General features: G+C 40.0%; 1 protein-coding gene across 7 annotated transcripts in view; it reads left to right on the forward strand.

The window, feature by feature from the left end:
* Window positions 1–26,107, forward strand: part of brsk2a (BR serine/threonine kinase 2a) — a 215,609-nt gene that overhangs the window by 164,810 nt on the left and 24,692 nt on the right. For all 7 annotated transcript variants that reach the window (XM_053490582.1, XM_053490583.1, XM_053490586.1 and 4 more), the window contains exons 5-12: window positions 7,270–7,386; window positions 14,717–14,750; window positions 15,108–15,176; window positions 17,550–17,696; window positions 19,845–19,876; window positions 23,058–23,222; window positions 23,908–24,005; window positions 25,778–25,928. In XM_053490582.1, coding sequence (XP_053346557.1) covers window positions 7,270–7,386; window positions 14,717–14,750; window positions 15,108–15,176; window positions 17,550–17,696; window positions 19,845–19,876; window positions 23,058–23,222; window positions 23,908–24,005; window positions 25,778–25,928 — 813 coding nt within the window. The remainder of the gene's footprint in view (window positions 1–7,269; window positions 7,387–14,716; window positions 14,751–15,107; window positions 15,177–17,549; window positions 17,697–19,844; window positions 19,877–23,057; window positions 23,223–23,907; window positions 24,006–25,777; window positions 25,929–26,107) is intronic.

Here is a 26,107-nt window from a genome sequence, read left to right on the forward strand (position 1 = left end):
TTGCTTCTCATCCAAGACAATGGGCTCATTTACAGTTTTGCCTAAGAACACAGCCATGAGTAGAGAATGGTACAAAAAAATCCTCCGAGAGCAAATTCTCCCAGCCATCTAAGAGTAGTTTGGTGATGAACAATACCTTTTCCAGCATGATGGAGCACCTTGCCATGATAAATAAAAAATATTTCGGCTCCATGGCCAAGAAACTTCCCGGACCTCAATCCCATTAAGAACGTGTGGTTAATCCTCAAGAGATGGGTGGACAAAAAAAACCCCACAAACTCCAAACATTGATTAAGCAAGCACAGGTTGCCAGCAGTCAGGATGTGGCCCAGAGGTTGATTGACCGCATACCAGGGCGAACTCCAGAGGTCTAGAAAAAGAAGGATCTACATTGCAAATATCGACTCTTTACATTAAACTTAATGTAATTGTCTATAAAAGTCTTTGCCACATATGAAATGTTTGTATATTTCAATATAACAGTAACATCTGACAAAAAGATCTAAAAACACTGAAGCAGCAGACTATGTGGAAATTAATATTTGTGTCGTTCATAAAATTCAAGAGTGGTCAAGGCTGACAGAAACAAAGTTTTAGACATAAAACATTCTACTTCTTCTCTGTTAAAAAAGAATCAATAAATAATAAATCACACTTACAACATCCCATGGAGCATACAATAAAAAACACCCTAAAAATATGAAGCGTTAAAAGCATATAACAGATACCCTGAAGATGACAGTTAACTTATGTTGCGCTATAAATCTTCCCAGAGAGAACAGGTACTGTAATTGTAACTCATTTCGTAAATAGTTTCATCTATAAGCAGCTACAGACATTAAAGCTCTTTTACCAAATTCTCTTCAATCTTTAGGTACAGTCAGCCATACAGTGACTAATAAACAAACAGCAAAATAGCTTTCAATGTTCTTTTTCATGTGCACACATAAATGTTCAGGGAATAGAATATATATTATAGAATACATCTCAATTTTTGTTTGATCTAAAACAAAGAGTGGAAACAGTAGGATGGTGCATTTACGTACAAATAGTCCTCATGGTCAAGCAGAAATGTAGGCAAGACCGGTCTTAAAAGAAAAACAAGTCATATACTTGAAAATTGTTACTAGTGTTTTCATTTGCACGTCATTGTGCACGTGATGGCCTCAGAGTCGTCCTGTTCCTGGCTGCCTGGAGAGGAACCTGGTTTTACTGTTGGAGATCATCCACCTCAAAATCGTTCTGTGTCTTGTGTGTTTTGAGATGTTTTTTTGTTCACCACTTTTAAGAGTGATTATATGAGTTCTTCTTCTCCTTCTTGGGAGCTCGGGACCAGTCTGTGCAATTTCCACTGAGCACGTTTTAAACCAGCTCATCTTGCACCAGCAAACAAGCCACAGTGATGACACTCGCGATGTTCATTGTGGCACATGGTTGGATGATTGGATAACCTCATAAATACACACTTGTCTTTCTTATCCAGTATTCACCATCATTTTCGACTTAAAACTTATCCTGCTTATTACTGTAGGTTTATACACACATACACCTCTTTTTATTCCAATACAAAGACAGACATCATAGGCTCGTCCTCTCGCTTTCACCACTTCTGTCTTTAAGTCAAATGACTTGTTAAAAGTTTTCGTGCTATTCACTTGTGCAATCCTTTCAGCTTTTAGCTTAAGACGAATCCTGGTGTGAGCTAATATCTTTCCAGCTGATGTTAGTGATGTTGGTTGTTCCTGATATCACATCGCACAAGGACGAGCACAGGAGGAACAAATACAACATTCACGGCTTTTTTTTTTGTAATGAAAAGACACTTTTTAGACTTGGAGTATTTGTGAGAATCATCTATGCTGCTATGGTACTGTAGTGTTACTATGATGGATGGGTCAGCGTTGGCGTTAAAACGGTTGGACGTGTTAATACAGGCCACATGGTGGATAGTTACACATGACGACCGGCTATTCCCAGCAGTTATAGAAAGACAGAAACGGAGGGAGAAATGACTGCATTCTATCTGGACTCGTCTTACAGGTGTAAACAGATAAATAAATCTAAGGACTATGCACTGCATTAGGTACTCATGAGTTTGCATCTTGCCATATTTCATTTCCATAAATATCACAACTAGGAAATCAGAGAAAATGACAGGAAGGTTGATATACAATAAAAGAGCTTCTATGTCCTTGCAGTCCGGAGTTTAACCTGAATAATGTCAAATGATGCAAGTACACAGATACCTGGTGTCATCTTGGGCTTCTTAGCTACCTGGAACAAGTGCGATAGAGTGCAAAAGTAGACAGGGATAGATTCTCTACAGTGAGAGCTTCTGAGCTGAATGATGAAAGAAGTGAAAGTATTTGAGGATTCCTCTGAGCAGAGAAGACAGCCTGGTTATTCTCGCCAGTGAAATAGAGATGTGCTCGTATCGATTGCTGCAGGTGAGACTCATCTGGTTCGCTCAATGAGAGCAGCTTCTCCTCCTTTTCCCACCCATTTCCAGCCATTCAACTCACAGGAAATGATCAATGAGCTACTATATGAGCATGTGCAACCACAGCCCCTACTTATGTAGTAATTATAGCTGCTTGAGGGCTGATAAGACATGGCTCTCTCACGTGGATAGTCAGTGATTGGGGTCCTATGGCACATGTGGGGGCGAGATAAAGAGTGTGCGTCACATTGAACGATTTGTGGCAAACAAGCACCAGAGTGCAGATTGCAGCAGGCTGGATCCGACTCTTCAGGATCCAGCCTGTGACTCACTCTCCACCCACTCGCTCCGACGCTGAATGGGCCGTGAAACAGCTTTGTAGATGATCCTCTTGGCAACCCAAACTGCAAAGATAGCACCGAGTCTAAATGAAGTTTGTTTCCAAAAACATGAAAAATTATTTTGAGTACAAAAAAAAATAAAAAATCAATATAATATTTCAACCATAAGAAGGAAAGGCGTGTAAGAGGAAAATGCGTAACTCGGAGGAGGACTGCAAACGTGAATGTTTAATGTAATGTAATGACGACATTTACGTCTTTGCTTAGCAACAGATTCCACACCGATGTAACCAGTTGAGTGATGAGCGCATTTATTCAAGTTTAACATGAAAGCATCATTTTTAGAAATTTCCTTTTTTTATGGATGTTTTTTTTTTCTAACAAAAAATGAAACTTTAGAACTTTGCCTTTGATCATGAATGTGACATTAAAATGAAAAGAAAAAAAAAAAGGCGTATGATTCAGAAGCAGAAAACAAACTACAGAGATTTGCTTCATTTAGATACAAGAGATGCAGGGAACATAAAAAAGCGGCAGCTAAGTGCAAAAACAAGGAAACAAGAAGATGAAAAAGCAACCTTTATCATAATTACACTGCTGTGAATAGGAGTAGCACACCATTACCCCCAACTAATGTCCTGTCCTGCGCACTAGCTGTTGTTTCCCTGCGTTAGAATAATGGCGTATTTTGGAAGGTTTGTTCAAGCTGTAATTGGGTCAATAGACCCTCAAGTCCTGGAGAGGAAAATGAGGGAAAATTGAGGGGGTGATGAGAGAGCATGAGAGGAGGTAGGCCTTTTGTTTTGTTTAATGTCAGCAAAAGCACTTCATTTCAGCTACTTCTGACTCCGGTGAACGCTGTTGCTCACCGTGAAGTGCTCATTAAATAGGAGGAGTAAATAACCGAAAGAGGGCTGATGGTGTTAAACAGATGCTTACCGTATTAACAGTGGAAGTCATAAATATTTATGACCCGGACAAAGTCACCTGCGCTGAAGCCATTTGCTGCCGTGGGACAGTTTTAAAGCTAGATAAGATATAAAAGCACATTCTGATGCACAGGAACTTGGTAATCATGCAGGACATCTTAAGATTGCATATGAGCGCGGAATTAGGCACTGCATACCGAAATCCTATCAAAAAGAGAGACATACCGGGGCCGAACCCTTCCATTACACCTGACAGTATCTGATAGCAGCCAAACTGTTGGAACGGCAGATTATTCGCAGTATGTATATTTTCCCAACTGCTGCTTTTAATGATTCCAGGCAGAGGATAGAGATATTTAGCTGAAGCTTTAGTGAGGTTTGATTATCAACCTAGTGGAGTGATAAAAGTCCAGACATCAATGGCAGCATGCACAGGATGAGGTTAGGTCACATTATATTGCTTATTTCTTTTTCCCACCGATAGACATTATGGATGCTTTGGTTCGGGTAATTAATTAAGCATGCAGCTGTTATTAGTCCAATTAATGTCAGCGTTAGTGTTAAATGGTGCCTCGTCGAAGAATCCTGCTGTTTGCTGTAATTAATTTGCTTGTTCATTTATGTCATTATTTAATTGCTTCGAGTTCTTTGTCATTACCTGAACTCAAAGCAGGTGATCCATGGACATGTTGGCACCGGCGCCGACACTGGCATTGTCGTTCAACTCCATGTGTGAGCAGTGCCACTACACGCTCTCGCGGGTGCTACTGAGATTTCGACTGCATTAACAGGAAGCCAGGAGTAAAGTGGGAGGCTGGAGGGAAGCATTATTATGTAGAGTGGCTCGTCTGGCCTGTCTGTGGTCATCTGCTCTTTTAACATCAGGCACCAGAACAGCAGGCATCTGTCATCTCTCCCTGCCACGCCAGCCGGACAACCAATGCCCGAGAGAAAAAAGCAGTCTGGAGTCGCTTACTAGCAGCTATGTCACCTTTTGTCTTCTTCAAACTATTATCATAATGTTTTCATGCCGTATACCAACTTATCTCTGATACTACATTTCCCACAATTCAAAGTTTTTTTTTTACGTGAATGTTACACTATAGGATAAGTATGTCAACAGCTAAAAATAACATTTGGTCCTATTTAAAAAAAAAAATGCTTATATTTAATTCTTTCCAAATTCCCTCACTTTTTCAAGATATGACCAGAATTATTTGGACACCTGACCCCAATCTGACCTTCCCTAAACCATCCTATAGCAGTATCACAAGGTCTATTGTTTATCGTGTATTACACAAGAGCTCTGTCTGGCCTCGCACCTCCAGAGTTGAGGGTTTGATTCCCACCTTGGGTCTGTGTGCATGCTCTCTGACTTTCTTGGGTGCTCCGGGTTCCTCGCACAGTCAAAAGGTATGCATTTCCAGGTTGCCCATAGTGTGTGAGTAAGTGTTTGTGCTTGTGTGCCCTGTGATGTATTGGCACCCTATCCAGGATGTCCCCCCTCCTCATGTCTCTAGCGGCCTGGGAAAGGCTCCAATCCTCGCATGACCCTGGAACACAGACTGTGCCTTCACAGATTTTGTGCCTGAACTGAAAACAAATCTTCACGTGCCAAAGCCTTCCGATTATTATTATGACCGCAGGGGAGGAATCAGCTCCGTGTTAATGTCAATGGTTTTGAAATAGCCACATATGGGAACATACAGTATGTATCTCGGTCCATATAGTGTAACTTGCCTAAGTTTTTAAGAGACACTCTTTTTTCATTTACCTAAAGTTACCGGCTTTAAAAGACAGGTTAGCAGTTTGACCAGTTCAGTGTTCTGGCAGCTGGTAGGGTGGATTTTTCAGCAGGTGCGGGGTCAGGTTCAGGGTCAAAAACAGGAGAAATGGAAGGGAGCGAGCTGAGCGGAAAAGCAATAATGAAAGACCTTAATTAAGAAGAAGGTGGAATAACTTGGTGGGATACGTGATTATAACAGGGAGCAAAAATAAATATGATCCTTCAGAGGATGATAAAATCATACTGCTACACAGATACGGATATGTGATATAAATTTCTGGCCACATCACCCACTTCTAGTGTATGTACGTGTGTACTCAGCATGACACTTGGCATATAAGCCCGATATATCATCAGGACGATTCAATTGTATGCAAACAGCCTGCTTTCCATATGGGCTGAGACAGGAGTGATATAAATGAGACATCAAGATACCTAGAAATCCAGCAGAGATTTTCAAATACAATCTCTTTCACATTTGAGCTAAACTATACGTGCAACTGACATTTAGTTGCAATCGTTAAACAATACAATTTTGAGTGTGATGTGGATGACAAGGGCATGAGTGAAGAACGTGCACATTGTATGAACCAGTGATTATGCCGTTAGATTATATGTTTTATTGATTGTACAGGTTCAAAGAAGTTACTTATGTACTTTATGCAACATAGAAGTGACCAATATAAAAACTTGCTAACTTCAGCCATTTTATATGTGCCCCAAAAAATGGCCATTTTTCAGCATTATACTGTTTCACTTCAAAAAATAACAATTTAAAATGCTAATTATTCATATTTATTAGTATTGATACTAAAATTGGTGTAAACGTCTAGAAATTGTTGCTTTAATTGGTTTTTGGTAAAAGCTTAAAAAGCAAAAAAAAAATCTGTAGTGTCCGTAACCTTGTCAAATTCATGCTGCAGCATCTTAACAATTTTGCATTTTAGAATAGTACACCTTCTCAGGTTTATGTCTTTTCATGTGAAATCTAAATTGGCCAAGTTTCATCTGAATGACAATTAAGATCACTGAAAGATAGCTACGGTCACTACATATAGTAAAACGGCATGAAGAGAGATTGTATTTGGCAAAACTAGGTTCAGGATATAAGAAGAATCTAGTAATATAAAAAATGGTGTTATATGATCCTATATAAAAAATCACTTTTTTTACCTACTGTAGATGAGACACTTTTTAGCACCAACACCATATTTTGGCCGTTACCTTCATACACATATAGTAAAACCCAAACATGCACACGCTACACAAATACATGGTGTAAAATCAGCCAGAGCAAAATAATCCAAACTGCAAGTTGTATAAGGTCTACATTTATTTGAAATATACTGTTCTTGTTTATGTGGCAAGGTACCACCTCCTGGGTCGAAAGTTCGATTCCCGCCTCGGGTCTGTGTGCGCAGAGTTTTCATCCTCTCCCCGTGCTTTATGGGATATGCTATGCAGATTAATCTAATTGGCGTGCCTGTAGTGTGTGTGCTCCCTGTGATGGATTGGCACCCTGTCAAAGGGTGTGTCCCACCTTGTGCCCTGGGATAGACTCCAGTCCCCCAGTGACCCTGAACACAGCATAAGCGGTTTAGAAGACGAATGAATGAACGTTCTAGTTTATATCGAGAAGCTTGGGGCAAGCATGTTGAGAAAGATGGCATTGTGACTCTCAATAGCCAGTGGCAGGAAAGATTCCTAGTCGTGTGTCCTATATCCAGCAGTCTCTGACAGCCACTGTTGTTTTTTTCCCCCTTCACTTCCTAGCCATCGGGACCTGAAGCCTGAGAACCTGTTGCTGGACGAGAAGAACAACATCAGGATAGCAGACTTCGGCATGGCGTCGCTGCAGGTGGGAGACAGCCTCCTGGAAACAAGTTGCGGGTGAGTAACACTGCGTACTAAATAGCACTCGGAAGTGACTAGCATTTGTCCTGTGACTGCCAGCAATCAATTATGGATAATCTTATCGATTGTGTACTTAAGGTAGTCTATCTGCTTGACATATGCTGCAGTCTTATTTACAATATGTCAGTCTCATTGGTGAGCACGTCCGTTGTTGTTTTTCTCCGTTAATGTCTGGAGAGTGCTCAAAAAATGCATGTTTGATCAATGACACTTGAAGAAACTCTCTCAGTCATTAATCTTCCTCTCTCACAATATACTGAAATGAACAGATTGCCAGCTCTCTTATTACCTGCCCGGAGGTCTGGTGGGGAGTGGGTGGAGCCGTATTCTCTTGGAAGCAAAAGTAAACTTTTAAATATAATGATTTGTTATAAAAAAAAAATACAAAAATAAAAAAAAGACATATACTCCAGAATGTTATGAAGAGTAATCAGATGAATTGCATAGTCCTTCTTTGCCATGAAAATTAACTTAATCCCAAAAAAATCTTTCCACTGCATTTCATTGATGTCATTAAAGGACCTGCTGATATCATTTCAGTAATCGTCTTGTTAACTCAGGTGAGAATGTTGACGAGCACAAGGCTGGAGATCCTTATGTCAGGCTGATTGGGTTAGATTGGCAGACTTGACATGTTAAAAGGAGGGTGATGCTTGAAATCATTGTTCTTCCATTGTTAACCATGGTGACCTGCAAAGAAACGCGTACAGCCCTCATTGCATTGCATAAAAATGGCTTCACGGACAAGGATATTGTGGCGACTAAGATTACACCTAAATTAACAATTTATAGGATCATCAAGAACTTCAAGGAAAGAGGTTCACTTCTTGTTAAGAAGGCTTCAGGGCGTCCAAGAAGGTCCAGCAAGCGCCAGGATCGTCTCCTAAAGAGGATTCAGCTGTGGGATCAGAGTGCCACAAGTGCAGAGCTTGCTCAGGAATGGCAGCAGGCAGGTGTGAGCGAATCTGCATGCACAGTGAGGCGAAGACTTTTGGAAGATGGCCTGGTGTAAAGAAGGGCAGCAAAGAAGCCACTTCTCTCCAAAAAAAAACATCAGGGACAAATTGATCTTCTGCAGAAAGTATGGTGAATGGACTGCTGAGGACTGGGGCAAAGTGATTCTCTGATGAAGCCTCTTTCTGATTGTTTGGGGCATCTGGAAAAAGGCTTGTCTTTACTGTGTCATGCCAACAGTAAAGAATCCTGAGACCATTCATGTGTGGTGTTGCTTCTCATCCAAGGAAGTGGGCTCACTCACAATTTTGCCCAAAAACACAGCCATGAATAAAGAATGGTACCAAAACATCCTCCAACAGCAACTTCTTCCAACAATCCAACAACAGTTTGGTGAAGAACAATGCATTTTCCAGCACGATGGAGCACCGTGCCATAAGGCAAAAGTGATAACTAAGTGGCTCGGGGACCAAAACGTTGAAATTTTGGGTCCATGGCCTGGAAACTCCCCAGATCTTAATCCCATTGAGAACTTGTGGTCAATCCTCAAGAGGTGGGTTGACAAACAAAAACCCACTAATTCTGCTCATAACTCCAAGGAGTGATTATGAAAGAATGGGTTGCTATCAGTCAGGATTTGGCCCAGAAGTTGATTGAGAGCATGCCCAGAGGTCCTGAAAAAGACTCTTTGCATAAATGTCATGTAATTGTCGATAAAAGCCTTTGAAACGTATGAAGTGCTTGTAATTATATTTCAGTACATCACAGAAACAACTGAAACAAAGATCTAAAAGCAGTAATATTTGTGTCATTCTCAAAACTTTTGGCCGCGACTGTACATTTGTAACGCTAGTAACGTAATGTTATTGACATTGGTAAGTGTAATCAAATTACATGCATTTAAAATGTAATGCGTTACGTTACTGCATTATCAGGAAAAGCAATTAGATTACAGTAACGCGTTATACCCAACTCTGCAAATGACTATATTAATGAACTCAGTAAATAGCACAAGTGAGTCATGGCTGCACACTTTATCCCACCAACAATGCATTACACATACAGCAAATTTATTTAAACAGACATTAATATTGCTGCTTTTCTGGTCCTAAGTTTAAGAAGACACACTGTGTGGTCTATAATATCAAAGTGCATTACTAAACAGCAGTTATTCTGATTCTGTTAAACTAGAAATGTACTTTTTATTTACACTAAAGTACAAGCAGTGGTTTTAAATCCAATGATTTATGTATTCAAGAAATTCTATATCTGTGTGTGTATTTGAAAATGAATCCTCCAGATGTGAGAAACTGGTAGATAGATTGGAGGTGTACTGGTATAATGAGTAGGGTGTTGAAAGACCTGTAATAATCACAGAATTTCAAAGATTCCTTAGAAAATGATGATTCACAGCAGGTACAACAGTTTATTTCCAAGCGTTCTTGGATGACACTTTCCAGCACAGAAATGATCTCAATCCTCTGTACATTGTCCGTAAATTGTAAAAAAGTAATTAAAAATAAGAATTTCGATTGCAAATCACATAACAAGCAGGGGAAGTGTTTAAAAGCTTGTGTTAAAAGCTAGTTAGCTTTGTAGCTCGTGTTAGCCGTGAACAGAACAACACAGAGGCAATTTGGAACAACTTAGAAGCAATTACTACGGAGACAAAGTGTTGTTTAAGAAGACATTATCAGATGTGTTGTCCTGCTGGAAGTGCTTTCATGACTGGTTTTGAGTGTTGGTTTTGGCAGGCAGATGCTCTCTCCTTTTTCTGTGGACCGTACTGGCCTACTTTCCCCCCATGCTGAGGACAGACAGTTTGTGTAATTAACGATTGTAAAACATGTGACGTGGGGACATACTGTACATACAGTTAAAAGGCCCAGTGCTGTTATTCTCTATATCAGCACTCATGGAATGTTTTTCATCCAATCAGATTACTTGGTCAGAACTAACTGTTGTATAATGTTATTAAACAAATGATCAGTGTTGGGTAATTTGCAAAAAAAAAAAAAAGTAATCTACTACAAATTACTAATTACTACTGTAAAATTGTAATTTAAATACATTACTGATTATTACATGTAAAAAGTATTTAGACTAATACTGACTAATTATGTTACTTTCAAGTTACTTTGAAAACATCAAAGTATGCACCTGTGATAGACGTGCCTCAAATTGTTGTCGCTCCTCGCTCACTCCGTAGGCTCCCTACGTAGTATGTTATTGACATTGGTAAGTGCAATTAAATTACATGCATTTAAAATGTAACGCGTTACTTAACTGCGTTATCAGAAAAAGCAATCAGATTACAGTAACGCGTTATACCCAACTCTGCAAATGAGTGTGTTTATATATATATATATATATATATATATATATATATATATATATATATATGAACTCAGTGAATAGCACAATGAGTCATGGCAGCACACTTTATCTCACCAACAATGCATTACTGTACACATACAGCGAATTTTATTCAAACAGACATTAATATTGCTGCTTTTCTGGTTCTAAGTTTAAGAAGACACACTGTGTGGTCTATAATACCAAAGTGCATTACTGAACAGCAGTTATTCTGATTCTGTTAAACTAGAAATGTGCCTGTAAATCATGAAGCTCTCATGTTAATGTATCACATATGGCCAGCTTGGAGATAATTGTAAAAATAAAAACAGGAAGACTCTCCTCCTGTTTTTCAGGCACCGCCGCACAGCAAGGCAATCAGAACGACTCAGCATTTGCATAATCTAACATGCATGGAGTTAAAAATACATCCTTACACTTGCCCTACTGAGCTCTTCTATTTGTGGTACATTATTATTACATATTGTGAACCAATTATAGCGCTGTAGAAACGGCTGACATCACGCCTAATAAGTTAAGTGGAGTATGGCTGATGTCATCCTAAAAGTCATCAGTTCTTATTCTTATTCCATACCCATTATCCCTCTGATCTCATCCAGGTGGATCGTCTGAAAGCTCTCATCATTTGTCTTTAAATCTAGAATTGCAAGTGATAATATTGTCTTGATTATAAGCGCAAATATTCATTGTCACCTTTGCAATCCATAAAAATGGAATGCTGTCAAGTCCCTGCCGTATTATGTCATTACATTATGGTTCAGGAAACTGAGATGGTGATACTTGAGGGATTTGATGTGTTTGGATCAACACCACATGTTGAGAAAAACAGAAAAAAAAACAATCGCGGTATTAATAAAATCTGCGCTATCTGTGTTTATGATGGCTTCAGTTTACAGTAGGCACTGCCTGTCTTTGGGGCCTTACATAAAATTAATCACGTTTAACTAATGGTTAATTAAGGATCTGTGCTGCAGAACATGTACCTAAACATGCAAGAGATGTTTCACCCACTCAGCAATATTTATATATATTTTGACATCTCATTCTCCTGAACAATACTGCTGGGACCTTGCCAATTGAGGATCTGGGTTTGAATCTCGCCGTCAGTGGGGCTTGGTAAATACATGTAAATATAAAGCTGCTATAATGAGAGAATAATTCAAATTGGAATTAGTTTTATTTTTTACGTCAGTTTCTCCCAATGCTAGTTATTTCTTATTGCACAAAAATCCAGACACCTGATGGAGAGGGTACCGATCAGTATGTGCTTTCTCCAAGATCTTTGTCTTCCTTATACAATAGTTGACACGTATTACAATATAGATCACAATATATTCAAATCTAATCCACGCTCTCAAAACACACTAAAACACCCATTTGTAAACAGGGTGAGAGGCTCCTGTAACTAACTACCAGTTAGTTCTAATGCTAATCTCATTATAAAACCACACGTTTCTGACCCTAAGAAGTGACAAATCGGTTAACTCCAAACTTTTGCCTGGCGTTGTTGTTGTTTGCTGCCATGTAAATGAAAGAAGAAGTGAGCTCTAGCGAATAGCTGGGGAAGGATTAATGCATCGACACTCTGCCCTACAGGCTTTCCCTCTAAAAACCCTGTTCAATCTCATAATGTCCTTCTGTTTATCTTAATTTCCTTCTCGTATCTGACAGGAATATGGGGGAAAGTTTTGCTTCTCTAATATTTCCATCCTTATTTAATACGAAAGTGCTTAACCAGATTGTGATTGTTACGTTCGACAAATGCCATGTCATTCCAAGCCTGTTTTTTTTTTTTAAAGGTATTTGTAAGGGCAACATATAAATGGCAATATGACTGGGTTATACAACAGAACAGACACAGAACAAGTTATGGAGAGCATTTCAAAGTTAGAGAAAAAAATTCTTCACATTTAAAACCTCTGTAATATCTGCAGTAGAATTGAATTCTGTATTAATGCACCAGTTCTAACACTGATAAAATCACTACACTAACGTCACTATTCTGTCCATAGAATACATTAATTGTTGTTTATTATAAAGTTTGCTGTATTGGACTATGTTGCAGGTTTGGAGAATGTATTATATGGAATGTTATTCAGACTTGGTGGTGTAGTGGTTACCACGGTGGCTTTGCATATTTAGGGTCAAGGGTTCAATTCCTGCAGTAGGCCTGCATGCTTAGAGTTTGCATGTTTTCCCCGTGCTTGGTGGGTTTCCTCCAGGTGCTCCAGTTTTCCTCTCACAGTCCAAAGACATGCAGATTATGCGAATTGCCATATCCAAATTGCCCGTAGCCTGTGAGTGTACGTACATGTCCTTCTGTGCCTTGCAGTGAATTGAGTCCACATCTCCCACGACCCTGTACAGGATAAGCAGCATAGAGAAAGAGTAAGAGATCATAATTAATCTATTATAAAAAAAACACTGATACCTTCACTTTATCACACCCTCTCCTGTGGTACATTGTCACCCGAGATTTAACTACTATTCACACATAAGGGTTCTGAACATATGCTCAATTAGTAATGATGTGTGGGATGACTGAGGTAATTATGATCAATTCTCATAGGTACAGTTCATTCTTTCATTCATTTTCTATAACGCTTATCCTGATACAGGGGTGCAGGGGGGTCTGGAACCTATCCCAGGAGGTTATAGGCCACGAGGTGAGGGTATGCCCTGGACACACACACACACACACACACACACACACACACACACACACTCACAAAGGGCAATTTGGGAACACTAATTAGTCTAAACTGCATGTCTTTGGACTGAGGGAGAAAACCGGAGTATCTGAAAGAAACACATCAAGCATGGGGAGAACATGCACGCATACTAAGAGGCGGGATTCGAACCCAGACCCTGGAGATGTGCCACCGTGCCGCCAAAGGTGCAATATTTACACGTTTATAATGTATATTTACATATTGTATGCAGCAGCAAGAAAATGTATATAGACCCCTTGGAATTAACTGGTCTTCTTTGATGTGATCTCCATCTAAGTTGGATTCCTGACTCCAATGAGTTTTCGTTGAAGTACATAATTTTTCCCCATGCTCACTTACTTTTTCTTCCAGCGCTCTAAATGTTTAATGTAAATGAACCCCCCATGCTGTAATCAGCTTAAGCACATTGTTTATGTCAGTTGTTGTGACGAGGATGAAGATCAGATAACATGTTATGGCAAATTAATGCACAAATCCAGTTCATCCCAAGGGGTACCAAGGTGCTGCTGGATATATGATATATATATCTCCTCGGGTTGTTTTATTATTTGTAGAATAAAAAAAAAATTTTTTTTTTTTTTTTTTTTTTTACAAATGTGTGCAATAGAATTTTTTTCATTTAAAATAAACTGATACACTGGATTTAAACTTAATTCCCCGGGATACATCAGTAATAATTAAATTATACCACCTCCCACTGTAAAACGAATTCATTTCACATAGCGCATTAGTGTCTTTCATCATTACCCATGTAGCAGGAGCTCTTTCTGATCTCAAGGAAGTATTTTTTGCAATTGCATTGCTGACTAGGTGTAGCTAATGTTGAATCTATTTGTATAATAAGACATCACTCGCAAGCACAAGCTCATATTAGCATAACCTTCTGCTTATGTGTGTGTGAAGTTGTTGTGGATGTCAGCTGGTGCGTTTGTTATTGTGAGCCTTGACAGCTCGCCAGGATCTCGCACATTATCCTTATTTCTCCTGAAAGGGTCTGGCAGAAATCTGTCTAACGAAAGCATCTTTTTCTTGTAGAGTTAATGTGATCTGATCCGTACGGCACCATGAATGCAGGCGATTCGGTTTGTAGAAGACAGATCGGTGATCGGTGAACACGGCAGGGCCTAATAAATGAATTAGATGTTTGACTTTCGCTGTTAGGCTCTGCAGAGGTTTTACTATCATCAGGCCCTGCTAGCTGACATTACGGAGACGTGACTCATGCTCTCTTCTTTACTCAACAGGTCGCCTCACTACGCCTGTCCTGAAGTCATCCGGGTGAGTGTGTGAACTGACAGAGCTGTCTATTAACATTTTGTATGTATTGTGCGTATACAGTAGATATAAAACTCTTAAATCCTCTTCAAAGAGGAATTTAGAGTTGGGTTCCACGATTTTCATGGAGACTATGTGGAATAGTACCTTTGTATAGAGGCAGAGTTACTCTACCAACATGTGGCAATTGGGTGACATACTGTATGCCAGTTTAAAAAAAAAAAGGTCATACCCACTTTTGCGTTACGTTTGGTACAGCTTGCATACATGAATAGATAGATGGAAGAAGAGATGAAGATGGTGTGTATATATATATAGGGTATTTATGTGTCTTGGCTTCTAATTACTCTCTGTTTTCAGGGAGAGAAATATGATGGAAGGAAAGCAGATGTATGGAGCTGTGGGGTCATTCTTTTTGCTCTACTGGTGGTGAGTTCTGGTCTGGTCACTCTTTGTTCTTGCACCCCCTCCAGTGTTTCCCCACCCCGTGTTCTCAGGATGGGATCCAGATCGTCTAATTAGGATAAGGCGGTTACTGAAGATAAATGACTTAAATGAGTTTATATAATCTCAATACGGTATTTAGATACGGTAAATCAGATCGATCACTGATGGTGAACATGGTGCTGATTTTGTTTTTTTTGCACGTTAGTTTAGCTGACAGTTTAAATAAATCTTTTGCATGCTCATTTATCAGTTGTCACTGATATGAGTTTTAATGCTGTTGAAGTACTAAATGTACACTTTGGTTTATGGGCAAATAACGTTGTGTTCATTGTTTTAAAACTTTATGATTCAAAACTTTCTGGCATTTCCAATGAGGCAGAATTTCTAAAGGCGGTCTGAATGAATAAGCCCAGTTACGCTTTCACAATTTTTGTTACGGATTGCTACTGGCTCCGTCACGCTCTGACGTTATTAACTCTGTAATAATTCACCTTTTCTTTCCTTCTCTTTCTTTTACCTTTTCTTTCAGCCAGTGCATAAAACGGTTTAAGTATAGCAATGCTTTAATTTTTTAGAATTTTTTTAAATATACCTTAAAATATATCCTTCATTTACTGGTTATGCATAACATCTTGACCTAAAATATTGCTTAATGTTAAGGTACCTGTTCAGGTTTCATAAGTTGCCTTCAGTTGATTTTTGCCTCCAGTTGCTGCGTATGGTATGAAGTGGCACAGGGAGAGAAAACGGCTCTCACTACAGCCGAGCTGCATCAAACTTGTTTAACGTTGGCTTTGAATATTTCACAACCATGAAAATCCAGTCGACTTCTAATGATTAAATGACTGACCAGACGTCCAGACATTCTGATGAAATGGAGCCTCTGTGATACCACCAGAAATACACCACCACACAGTGCATTCAGTCGAATCAGAAAAATGTTGGCAGGTTTAGTTGATGAAGTCCAGAATTCCGCAGGTATTTTTAGAGAAGTAGTACCAGTGGTTTTCAGTGGTCATTATTGCTGCCATAAATAGCCTAATAATAAGAATAAGAATAAGAATAAAGGGATAAAAAGGTAGAAAAATCCTTAGCTTATGAAAATGGTGATGTATTTAAAATATACACGGCATTGTTAGCTAAGACTAGTCTTATGCATTTAAGGATGAAACGTAAAAAGACTTAAGCTCACGAGGTTTTATGCATACTGGCTGTTTCATTTCCTTTCCCTTTCATTCCTTTTCTTAATTTTGCTTTTCTTTCTTTTCCTTTCCTTTTAATTTATTTTTTCTTTTTCCAACCTAACATTTTGCTTCCCTTTCCTTTCTTTTTTTCCCTGTCAGATTCTTTCTTTTTTTTTCCTTTTCATTTCTCTGTTGTTTCTTTGTTCTTTTCATGGACTTTCCTTTCACAAGACAATAATTTACTTCCTTTTCTTTTCTTCCCTAACCTCCCCTACACAACCTATTTCTTTACCTTTCCCTCTTCTTCTGCCAGTTTTTCTTTTTCTCATTTCCTTTCCTTTCCTCTCCTATTTCCCTTTACTGTTTCTTCTTCTTCTTCTTCTTCTTCTCCTCCGTCCTCTACAGATTCAGATCTCTCACAGTATATTGGTCTGCTGACATGGTGATGATCCCCAAATAAATCTGTATAGAATAGAATAGAATCTGGGCAGAATCTCAACCCCCTCGCTGCTTGTGCCACTGAGATTTGAGGTTAAACAGTCTACCCGGCTGCCTGATTGGATGGTTTCCTGTAATCCTTTAGCTCTCCTAAGGTCAACTTTTCCAAATATGTATTTTGAGCAGAAGTACGGAGGTAAGGGTGTGTTGCGAGCTGCGTATTCAGCATAGCCACCGAGCTCAGTCAGTTAAAACACTATTTATCTGCTCGTGTTTGACAGCTTCTCTCCCCTGTAGTTAGGTCGCCTTCTGATCATCAGTTATATGAGCTCGGCATCGCCACGCAGCAGCCATTCATCAAACACACGCGTCTGTAGCGTGTCAGTGCCACTGATGAACTGCTCACTTAACAAGAGCTGTTTCAGGCTAAACTAATTGTGAAATTCTTCGCCATTTTACAAGAGCTAAGCAGAATTTCGGGTTGTCTAAGTTCCGTCATACTCTTCGCTCCTCACTGTCTGGGTTTCGTGACAGTGACAGCATTTAAAGCTGGGAAATCGTTCAACTGGTTTAGAGGCATTACAGTGTCTCAGGGTCTTTAATCATTAGAAATGATTATGACCGGAGTTGTTTCTGATCTTTTTTTTTTCAGTGTTTTCCTGTGGCGGATGCCTTAATACCGTCTGTTGGCCTACATTTGATTGCTCATACTCACTGTTTCTCATTTCTGCAGGGAGCTTTGCCGTTTGATGATGATAATTTACGGAACTTGTTAGAAAAAGTGAAGCTGGGAGTGTTTCACATGCCACACTTCATTCCTCCGGACTGCCAGAACCTCCTAAGAGGAATGATAGAGGTGGATGCTAGCAAACGCCTTACGGTGAGCTGTTTCTTATTCAATGTTAAACACTACAAAGGGAATATTTCAGGTTTTTAGCTCATCATACCTTCATACTTATCATTTGCACCAAGGCCTCCGTATCAGAGTTGAGTTGACTTGTGTATGTAAATGAAGTTTGGTAATAGTAATTGGGTCATTTACATGGTAATTAGCTTTAAAATGGTGCTGATGGTAGCTTTAATAATGCAACCAAAAAAAAAAAAAGCTACACTGGACTCCTTATATTTCACACGCATGTAATTATGATTTGTCATGAAAACATAATCTGATTAAAAAAGCAAAGTAATTAAGGGTCATATTACGCAAATACTCGAGTGTAACTTTTAAATACATAATGCATGCAAATGAGAAAGCCGTTATTATCATCAAGAGGGCTGGATAAATCTTAAATTCATTAGCTAGCCCACCAGGCAAGTGGAACCTCCAGTGTACTCCAGGCCCATCGATTGTTGCACAGAAACCTAAGTAAAAAAAAGTGGTAGCTGATGTTAGGTCACGATGTATGACCATAGCCAGACTAATACAGAATTATGGAATTATGTGGAGTAGCATATCATGTTTGACATGACAATAAAGTCAGCACGTCATTACCTGATATTTTGATGACAGGATGTGTAGCTAAACCTGGCCGAGAATTGAACCCAGACACTGGAGGTGCAAGGCTGCTCTGGGAAAAAAAAAAAACCTAGGGTTAGGACTGGCACTTCATCCAGTGGCTGGAGTTTGGGCATTGGGTGGGAATTGAACCCGGCATTCCGCACGGCAGGCGAGAAACCTACCACTGGGTCACAATGCCCCATCATATGTCATGCTTTTATTAGTATAAATTAGAACTGTTTGGTATAATTGCTATGGTGTGAGATGACCCAGCATCAGATCACATGGAACCCTAATATTCCACCAATAATGGAAATAATCACCCAATGAATTATATAAAACAGCATCCTGTAAAACCAGGAACAGTCTGGCCCGATCCGGCCTGTATCTGAATAAATTTTTTATGTGGGTAAAGAAACAGGGGAGTGTAAACCATTGACATTCTGTTCAGTGAGTAAATATTAGCAGTGTAAACACTTGATCTGATCATTTCTCCCTTGTTGGAATAAGTATATAGTCTTTCTGCGCATGTTTGCTCCACATGGGAGTAACAACAGGTGACTTGAAGGGAAATTTGTTTTCATTTCCTGATCAATGAACACATGAACAACTTTCTCATTACATACAATACAGTAGAACTTTCACCCACTGGGTCTCTGTCTGAGAAACGGGGCACTGTTCGACTCACTAGATCATACCGTACATTGTAAAGCATCATCTCATCTAATCGAGGCAGGATTTATCGGATAAGTTGGGAAGCCAGACCTAAATAAAGTTAGAGAAACATATTTATCTTTCTCATTCTTCTGTTATATTTTGCCGGATGAAACACTTTGGAGCAGACAACCTGTGAAAAAAGGTGATATTCTAATTAAATTAGCAAATCAGCATCCATGTAAATGTAGCGATCTTCAATCGGATTTCATAAGATTTCAATCAAAGTGGAGATATATTATCCGTTTAAATGTCGCTGCCTAGTACAGATCCTTGAAAAAAATTCGTATTTATGGATGGTATAAAATTGTTTGACTCTAAGGTTAAAGCGGCTTCTAGCTGATCAGAGAAGGGTACAGGGTCTTACTCAAGCATCCACTGAAGGTTCAGACAAGATTTCCAATCAGAATCTAAATCTTTAAGCCACCACTGCTACACACACATACACACACATACACACACATACACACACATACACACGGCACTATTGCACATGCTTGTTTTGAAAAATGGTGTTTGTGACTAATACTGCGTTTGGCCCTTTAGGTGAAGCCATGCAAATGCTGTCATATTTGTGCTGCAGATCATTTTTCACACCAGCGCCGATCGCCCCTCTCTTCGTCCTGATTAGACTCTTATTTCATCTTTTCTCCGTGCTCGCTTCAGCCCCCGCTTTTACCTGCAGACCCTTTTATATCAGGATGCCTTCATTAGCGTGACCTCTCCTTCCTTGTATTTGACACTGTCAGATAATGACCGATACTTAAATCTGTTGCTGATTTTCCTTTTTGTTTTGTATTTTTTTTTCTTTTGCAGTTAGAACAGATCCAGAAGCACACATGGTACATGTAAGTACAACTTACTCTTTGATTGTGTGTGTGTGTGTGTGTGTGTGTGGTAGATAAGTGGCACAGCCGCTTCATATCTCCAACAAGGACAAAGATCTGTAGGTCCAAAGGGGTTTAGCTGTCTGCTCATATGCCCCTGATCCTGTTATGTCTGTGTGAGAGAGAGAAAAAGAGAAAAAGTGTGCGTGTGTGTGTGTGTGTGTGTGTGCGCGCTCACAGCAGGAGGAGACATGGATGCTTGACAGGCCCTCCCTGACTCTGAGCCTCTCTGGGGTCAAAGACAGTCACACGGCCACCCGGTCCTTCTCTCAACAGACTCCTGAGTCACTATCAGTTTCAGCAGAATACTTATGCTTTTGGCTGCTGGTTCACAGCGCCCTTTTCTAGAACAGATGGCAACACTACACACACACACAACACACAGATCGAGTAAGGTACTACTGAAGATCAGTAACAGCTAATGCTGCAATGCATTAAAATGTTTATATACGCTGATTACCAAGTATCTAGGACGTTTTTTTTTTTGTTTTTTTTTTTTTTTCATAAAAACCTATCCAGAAGTTATACTCAGTCACTAACCTATTGTCTATACTGCTTTATCCTGTGTTCATTGTTGCGGGGGGGCCAGGAGCCTATGCTAGGAGACTGGAGGCAGGGTACACCCTGGACAGGGTGCTAATCCATCACAGGGCACACACTCATTCACACTATGGGCAATTTAGGAACGCCAATTAGCCTAATCTGCAGGTCTTTGGACTGTAAATTAGTGTACCCTGAGGTATCCCATCGAGCACGGAGAGAACATGCAAATTCCATGCACACAGAGACGGGAATCAAGCCTGACCGGGAATCGAACCCGCACCCTGGTGGTGAAAGGCAACAGTGCTAACCACTACACCGTGCCACCCAAAAGTTATACGTTTGTTTAAAAAATGTATTATGTAAATGCCGTACATCAGTGAAAAAGTCTGGATTTAGGGCATTATGCACGACGCAAGTGGTAGTGTTGCCACTTCACAACTTCACTGGCCCTTGATCGATCCTGCACCAGGCACACAGGTTCCTTTTGCATTGCTTGGGTTTCTTCAATGTTCTTCAGGAGGTTTCAATCTCACCCAAACAATGCCCTAAATGAGTAGCTTTAAGGTTGCCCCAATTGTGGATAAGTGTGATGGAGTGTGTGTGCATGGTGCCCTGTGATGGAATGGCCTTCCATTCAGGGTGTCTTACAGTCTGGGATGGGCTCCATGAACTTGACTAGGGCGTGGTGCTTACTAAAGATAGAAGTCAGGATTCATACAGTACATTTTGAGCTAAAACTCTATAGTCTGTCACAAAAGTTCCATAATTCTGCCGAAAGTGTGTGCTGATGGTCTGAGTAGGGCTGGACTGGCCTGGCCCAGTCTGCTCATTATAATCAGTCAGATTCCATTCAACAGCACACGATGATCCATGTACGAGTCCCTAAACTACTAAGTACTAAGTCCAAGTGGACTTGGACAAGATGGACCAGTGCAAATGGACCAGTACTCTTGTACTAGGAGCTGGCTGTGGAAAACCCAGTCTCCATATTCAAGTGTAGAAGTCTACTAGGTAGTCATAGGTTATTTTAAACAAATTTATGAAATGTAGGTATACGAGTAGGTTGAAATGTTGTCTGTGAACTCCACACCAGTTTACAACCAAGATACAGAGCCACCGTACAACCGGTGATATTCTATATGATATATTACCTAATAGTTATCATCACACCGGTCTAATAATAAATAGGACAGCTTTATTGCCTTTTGTTGGAAATGAAAACATTTTTCACTCTAAGTTAATACATACTGTATGCAGGCATGGATTTTAGTACAGTAGAGCTACAGGTGTTGTATAGTACAGTCTTTGTGCCTCTTTATCATGAAAAGCGTTTTAATATTTATTATAACGATGTGATTATGGAACTCGCTGGCTAAACCAACATAGTGCTGACAAAACAACATTGACTAGTTAATGTTAAAATAGGTGCGACTACATTAAGGGACTATGGTTTAACTATACTGTCCTCCCGCTCCTGCTCACTCTCTCCCATCACGCTCATTCTGTCCCTCCTCAGCTTCCCTGTCACACACCTGCCTGGCAGCACCACCTCTCCTTTTCATTGTTCCACATGTTGCTGCACGATGTCAGAATATCTTGATGTTGAAGCCCCTTCAGCAAACATATCTGTGCTGTTCTTGCATATTCGCCTGCATCTGTCTCTGGATTAATTTTTCCATGTTTGTTTTTGAAACACAATTTCTCTGCACCCCTCTTGTGTTTTGTGTTCATCCATGTTTGGGTCTGAGCCATGGCATCTGGCACAAGAAACGGAGGAGGGTGGTGAGGCATTGTAAGAGATGTGGCAGGGTCAGCCTGGTGTCAGTACAAACTAAATTAACCAATGGGTCAGGAGTTGAATTTAAATGAAAATTGATAGGCCTAAAATCCATTATACAGAACCAAACCATCCAGATTGTGTTCCCTCTCCAAGAAAAAGCCCTTTGTGCTGAATTACCAGTTCACTTTTGGGTCTGGGGTACGATCCCTTCTCATGCTCACTGGTCCCGAGATGGGATTTGGTTCAAAAACAGCCCTGACCAGGACGGAGTGGTTAATGAGGATGAATATGTGATAAATATCAATAAGTCTGTCCCAGGTTACAGTGAGTTATATGGAGTCCTAAATCACACTGGTAGCAAAATCATCTCTGAGTTTAAATAAAAAGCACCACCAGCTGATAACAGAACAGCTTTTTATCAAAAGCTCTTTCTCTTTTAAACCGGGTGAAAAATCTAAATATGCATCATGTATTCTATACTACATTTCCCGTATCTGTTTATTTATATATTATATCTTCCTCCTTTAATCTACACACATACATTTACATTACATTTACATTACAGCACTTGGCAGACGCCCTTTTTCACAGCGACTTACATTTTTATTTCATTAAACATCTGAGCAGTTGAGGATTAAGGGCCTTGCTGAAAGGGATTTGAACCTGAGACCTTCTGAACTGTAGTCCAATGCCTTGACCCCCGAGCTACCCCTGATCCTACCTACATACATTTACGTAGACTACATATATACCTAATCACCATGACTAGTGTTTGGTGCTTTCTAACATTTTTGTTTCCTTATTTTTGCTTTTTGTCAGCGGGGGAAAGAACGAGCCAGAGCCTGAGCAGCCCGTGCCTCGGAAGGTGGCGATCCGAAGCCTGCCGTCGGCCGACGACATCGACCCCGACGTGCTGGAGAGCATGCACTCGCTCGGCTGCTTCCGAGACAAGAACAAGCTGATGAAGGACCTGCTGTCAGACGAGTGAGTGGCTCTGCACTGACCTGGAGACAGTTTACCCTGGCCAGTTTCTAACATTAAACCTCGCAAGAACGTTAAACCTCAGATCAAAGTCAGAACTGCGCCCTAGTGTCAAAGAAAGAGATGTGGGGAAAAATGGAAAAAAGGGTGGGTCAAAGGAGCAAGTGGTGGCTTTGCTCACCCATATAAACCCATTTGCACACATGGATACATACCAAGACACACACACACACACACACACACACATACTGTACACAGCATGTCCTTTGGACAAGTCATTTGTCAAAGCGCAGTTGCATTATGATGGCCATTGAAGCAGTGCTACTGTTATTTCCCTAGCCTCAAGTACCACTATTTACCTTTTCACATCTATTCCTCTGAGGAACTCGGTTTCTATATTCCTGCTTTTTTTTTCTTCTTCTTCTTTTTTTTGACAATGCCCCATTTTTGTGCCGTTATAGGACTGAGGAGTGTTCATATATCACATAGACCATCCTTGAAATGGGGTGTGTGGTTCTAAAATCAGCAAAAAGGAGGAGGAAATATGATTCTAGGTCACTCCGTCCAAAATAAATGGATGTTCTTTACCGATATATCTTTGAGTCTTGTCCTCTGTTGTAAATGTGAACAGTTCAGAAGCAGTTAAAGCATGTTTTGGTCTATTTCTCGCTTCGATTTTTTTTTTCAGTGACAACCAGGAGAAAATGATCTATTTCCTGTTGCTGGACCGAAAGGAGAGATACCCAAGCCATGAAGACCAGAACCTTCCACCCCGCAATGATATAGGTATATACCTGCAGGACATTCCCATTAAAGCATATTATACAGTACGTACTTTAAGTGTGACCAGAATGATGTCACATTACTGTATAAGAAAATACGCATTTAGGTTGGATAGCTTGTTTTAGTGCATTTTGAAAGATCTAGACTTCTACACATTGCATTATAGTAATAACTGAGTATGTAGCAATGTTTATTAGGACAAGCCTTAGCTTTCAAGAAGAAATGTAAAGAACCTTGTCTTTCCCCAGGGGGTGCAATTATCTAGGGTTTCGCTTCACTTTCAAGAGACTGCAATCCTCACAATACCACAAAAATATAAAAGCATAACTGCGGAACATCTTTCTAATGTATATTATAGACCGTATGTATATATACCTTACATATATTATGTGCGTCACATACAAATAAGTTACTGTCTTTTGTGAAGCATAGTCTAGTCGGTTTCTCAAAAAAAAAAGAAAACGCTATAGTTGGATTTGCTTTTGGTGAAGTATTATCCACTGTGTCCTGATGCATTTGGATGGAAACATGAAGAGACATATAAATGGCCTGGTCTTCCAATATGTTTAATTCGGTTGTTTTTAGCTTTAACTACACCACGCATTGTGGTGGACAGTTCATGTGTGAAACTGATTCCTCATGCTCCCAGAACCAGGCTTTCACAGTTTGAGTTCTGTAATACGCCTGAACCATCAGAACTCCATAGATGTTATCACATGAACATTTAGTACATTCAGATCTGACCAAATGAAGCAACCCCAGAACATAACACTGCCTCCAAAGACTTGTAAAGTGCATCACTTTATCTCCTTCCCTTCTTACCATGACGCACTCATCGCTCTTGAACTAGAGGAGTCTGGACTCATCAGGCCACATGACGTCTATTCTGATTAGTCTCACTAACAAGTGGTTTTCTTATGGCCACCCAGCTGGTCCAAGTTCTGTGCATCTTGGTTGCATTGTGCATGTGGAAATGCTTTTAAACCATAGCTGTGATTTCTACTGTTGATTTTTTAAATTTTATTTAATCTTGTGGTTTTTTGAACGAAGTTGAAAGTTCAGCCTTGTCCCTCCAGGTTTTACACATTATGGATAAATGACAATAGGAAGAATTCGTAAAACGAATGCCGTTATACATCACTGTATTCAGTATTTTTCTATTTAATGTTGAAAATACTTTCGGTTTTATTTAGTACAACAACTAGAATGAACTCCAGGCCTCTTATTTCTTTTCAGGTCTATTGTGTGTTGTAATCTAATAGTGCAGTAACCACTTGTCTAATTACACAGTAAGTCCTACATGATTCATTTGCTGTGGAATTGCATATCCTGGAATGAAGCCTGACATTCTGCACTTTAAACTCAAACCCATCAGTTCACTCCAAATCCCTGTCCTGGATTATAGAACCAAATCAACCCAAACTATCGCGGTTAAATTGCTTTTGACTTTTTGAACTGTGCGATGTACTTGAGCGCTGCTTTGATTTATCCGCCAAAAATTACAATAGCAGAAAAAAAAAGACGCCATGTCTATGTGCTTTCTTTCTTTTCTTTGACATGTGAAGGTCGAGCTCGGTCAAGTAACTGTAAGCCTGCAGACTCGACTGGCCACGCAGATCACTTCATTGTCGCAGGCACTCTCAGCAATGATCAATCTGTGATCATATGGTGCTGCCGACTGATGCTTTCCAGACCAGCGATCTGTATTGACTGCGCATTGCAGTGATCGTCTTTCTTTTGGGACTACTTGAAATTTCTCATGTGTGCGCTTGTAGACCCCCCACGGAAGCGAGTGGACTCCCCAATGTTAAACCGGCACGGGAAGAGGAGACCGGAGCGAAAGTCCATGGAGGTGCTGAGTGTTACAGACGGAGGATCGCCAGTGCCAGCACGGAGAGCCATCGACATGACGCAGCATGGACAGAGGTGCAGCACAACACAAGCACACACTAGGACACACGTTTACACGTGTTTAACGTATGTATGTGTTCAGTAGAACTTATTTACATTGACGCCTCAGATACATAACACAAGATCATCTCTCAGCAGGATTGTCTCATTATAATCCCGCATGACGTCATGTAGGTTATCTGTTTATTCTGATG

The sequence above is a fragment of the Clarias gariepinus genome, chromosome 2 (assembly GCF_024256425.1).
Source record: "Clarias gariepinus isolate MV-2021 ecotype Netherlands chromosome 2, CGAR_prim_01v2, whole genome shotgun sequence".
NCBI lineage: Eukaryota > Metazoa > Chordata > Actinopteri > Siluriformes > Clariidae > Clarias > Clarias gariepinus.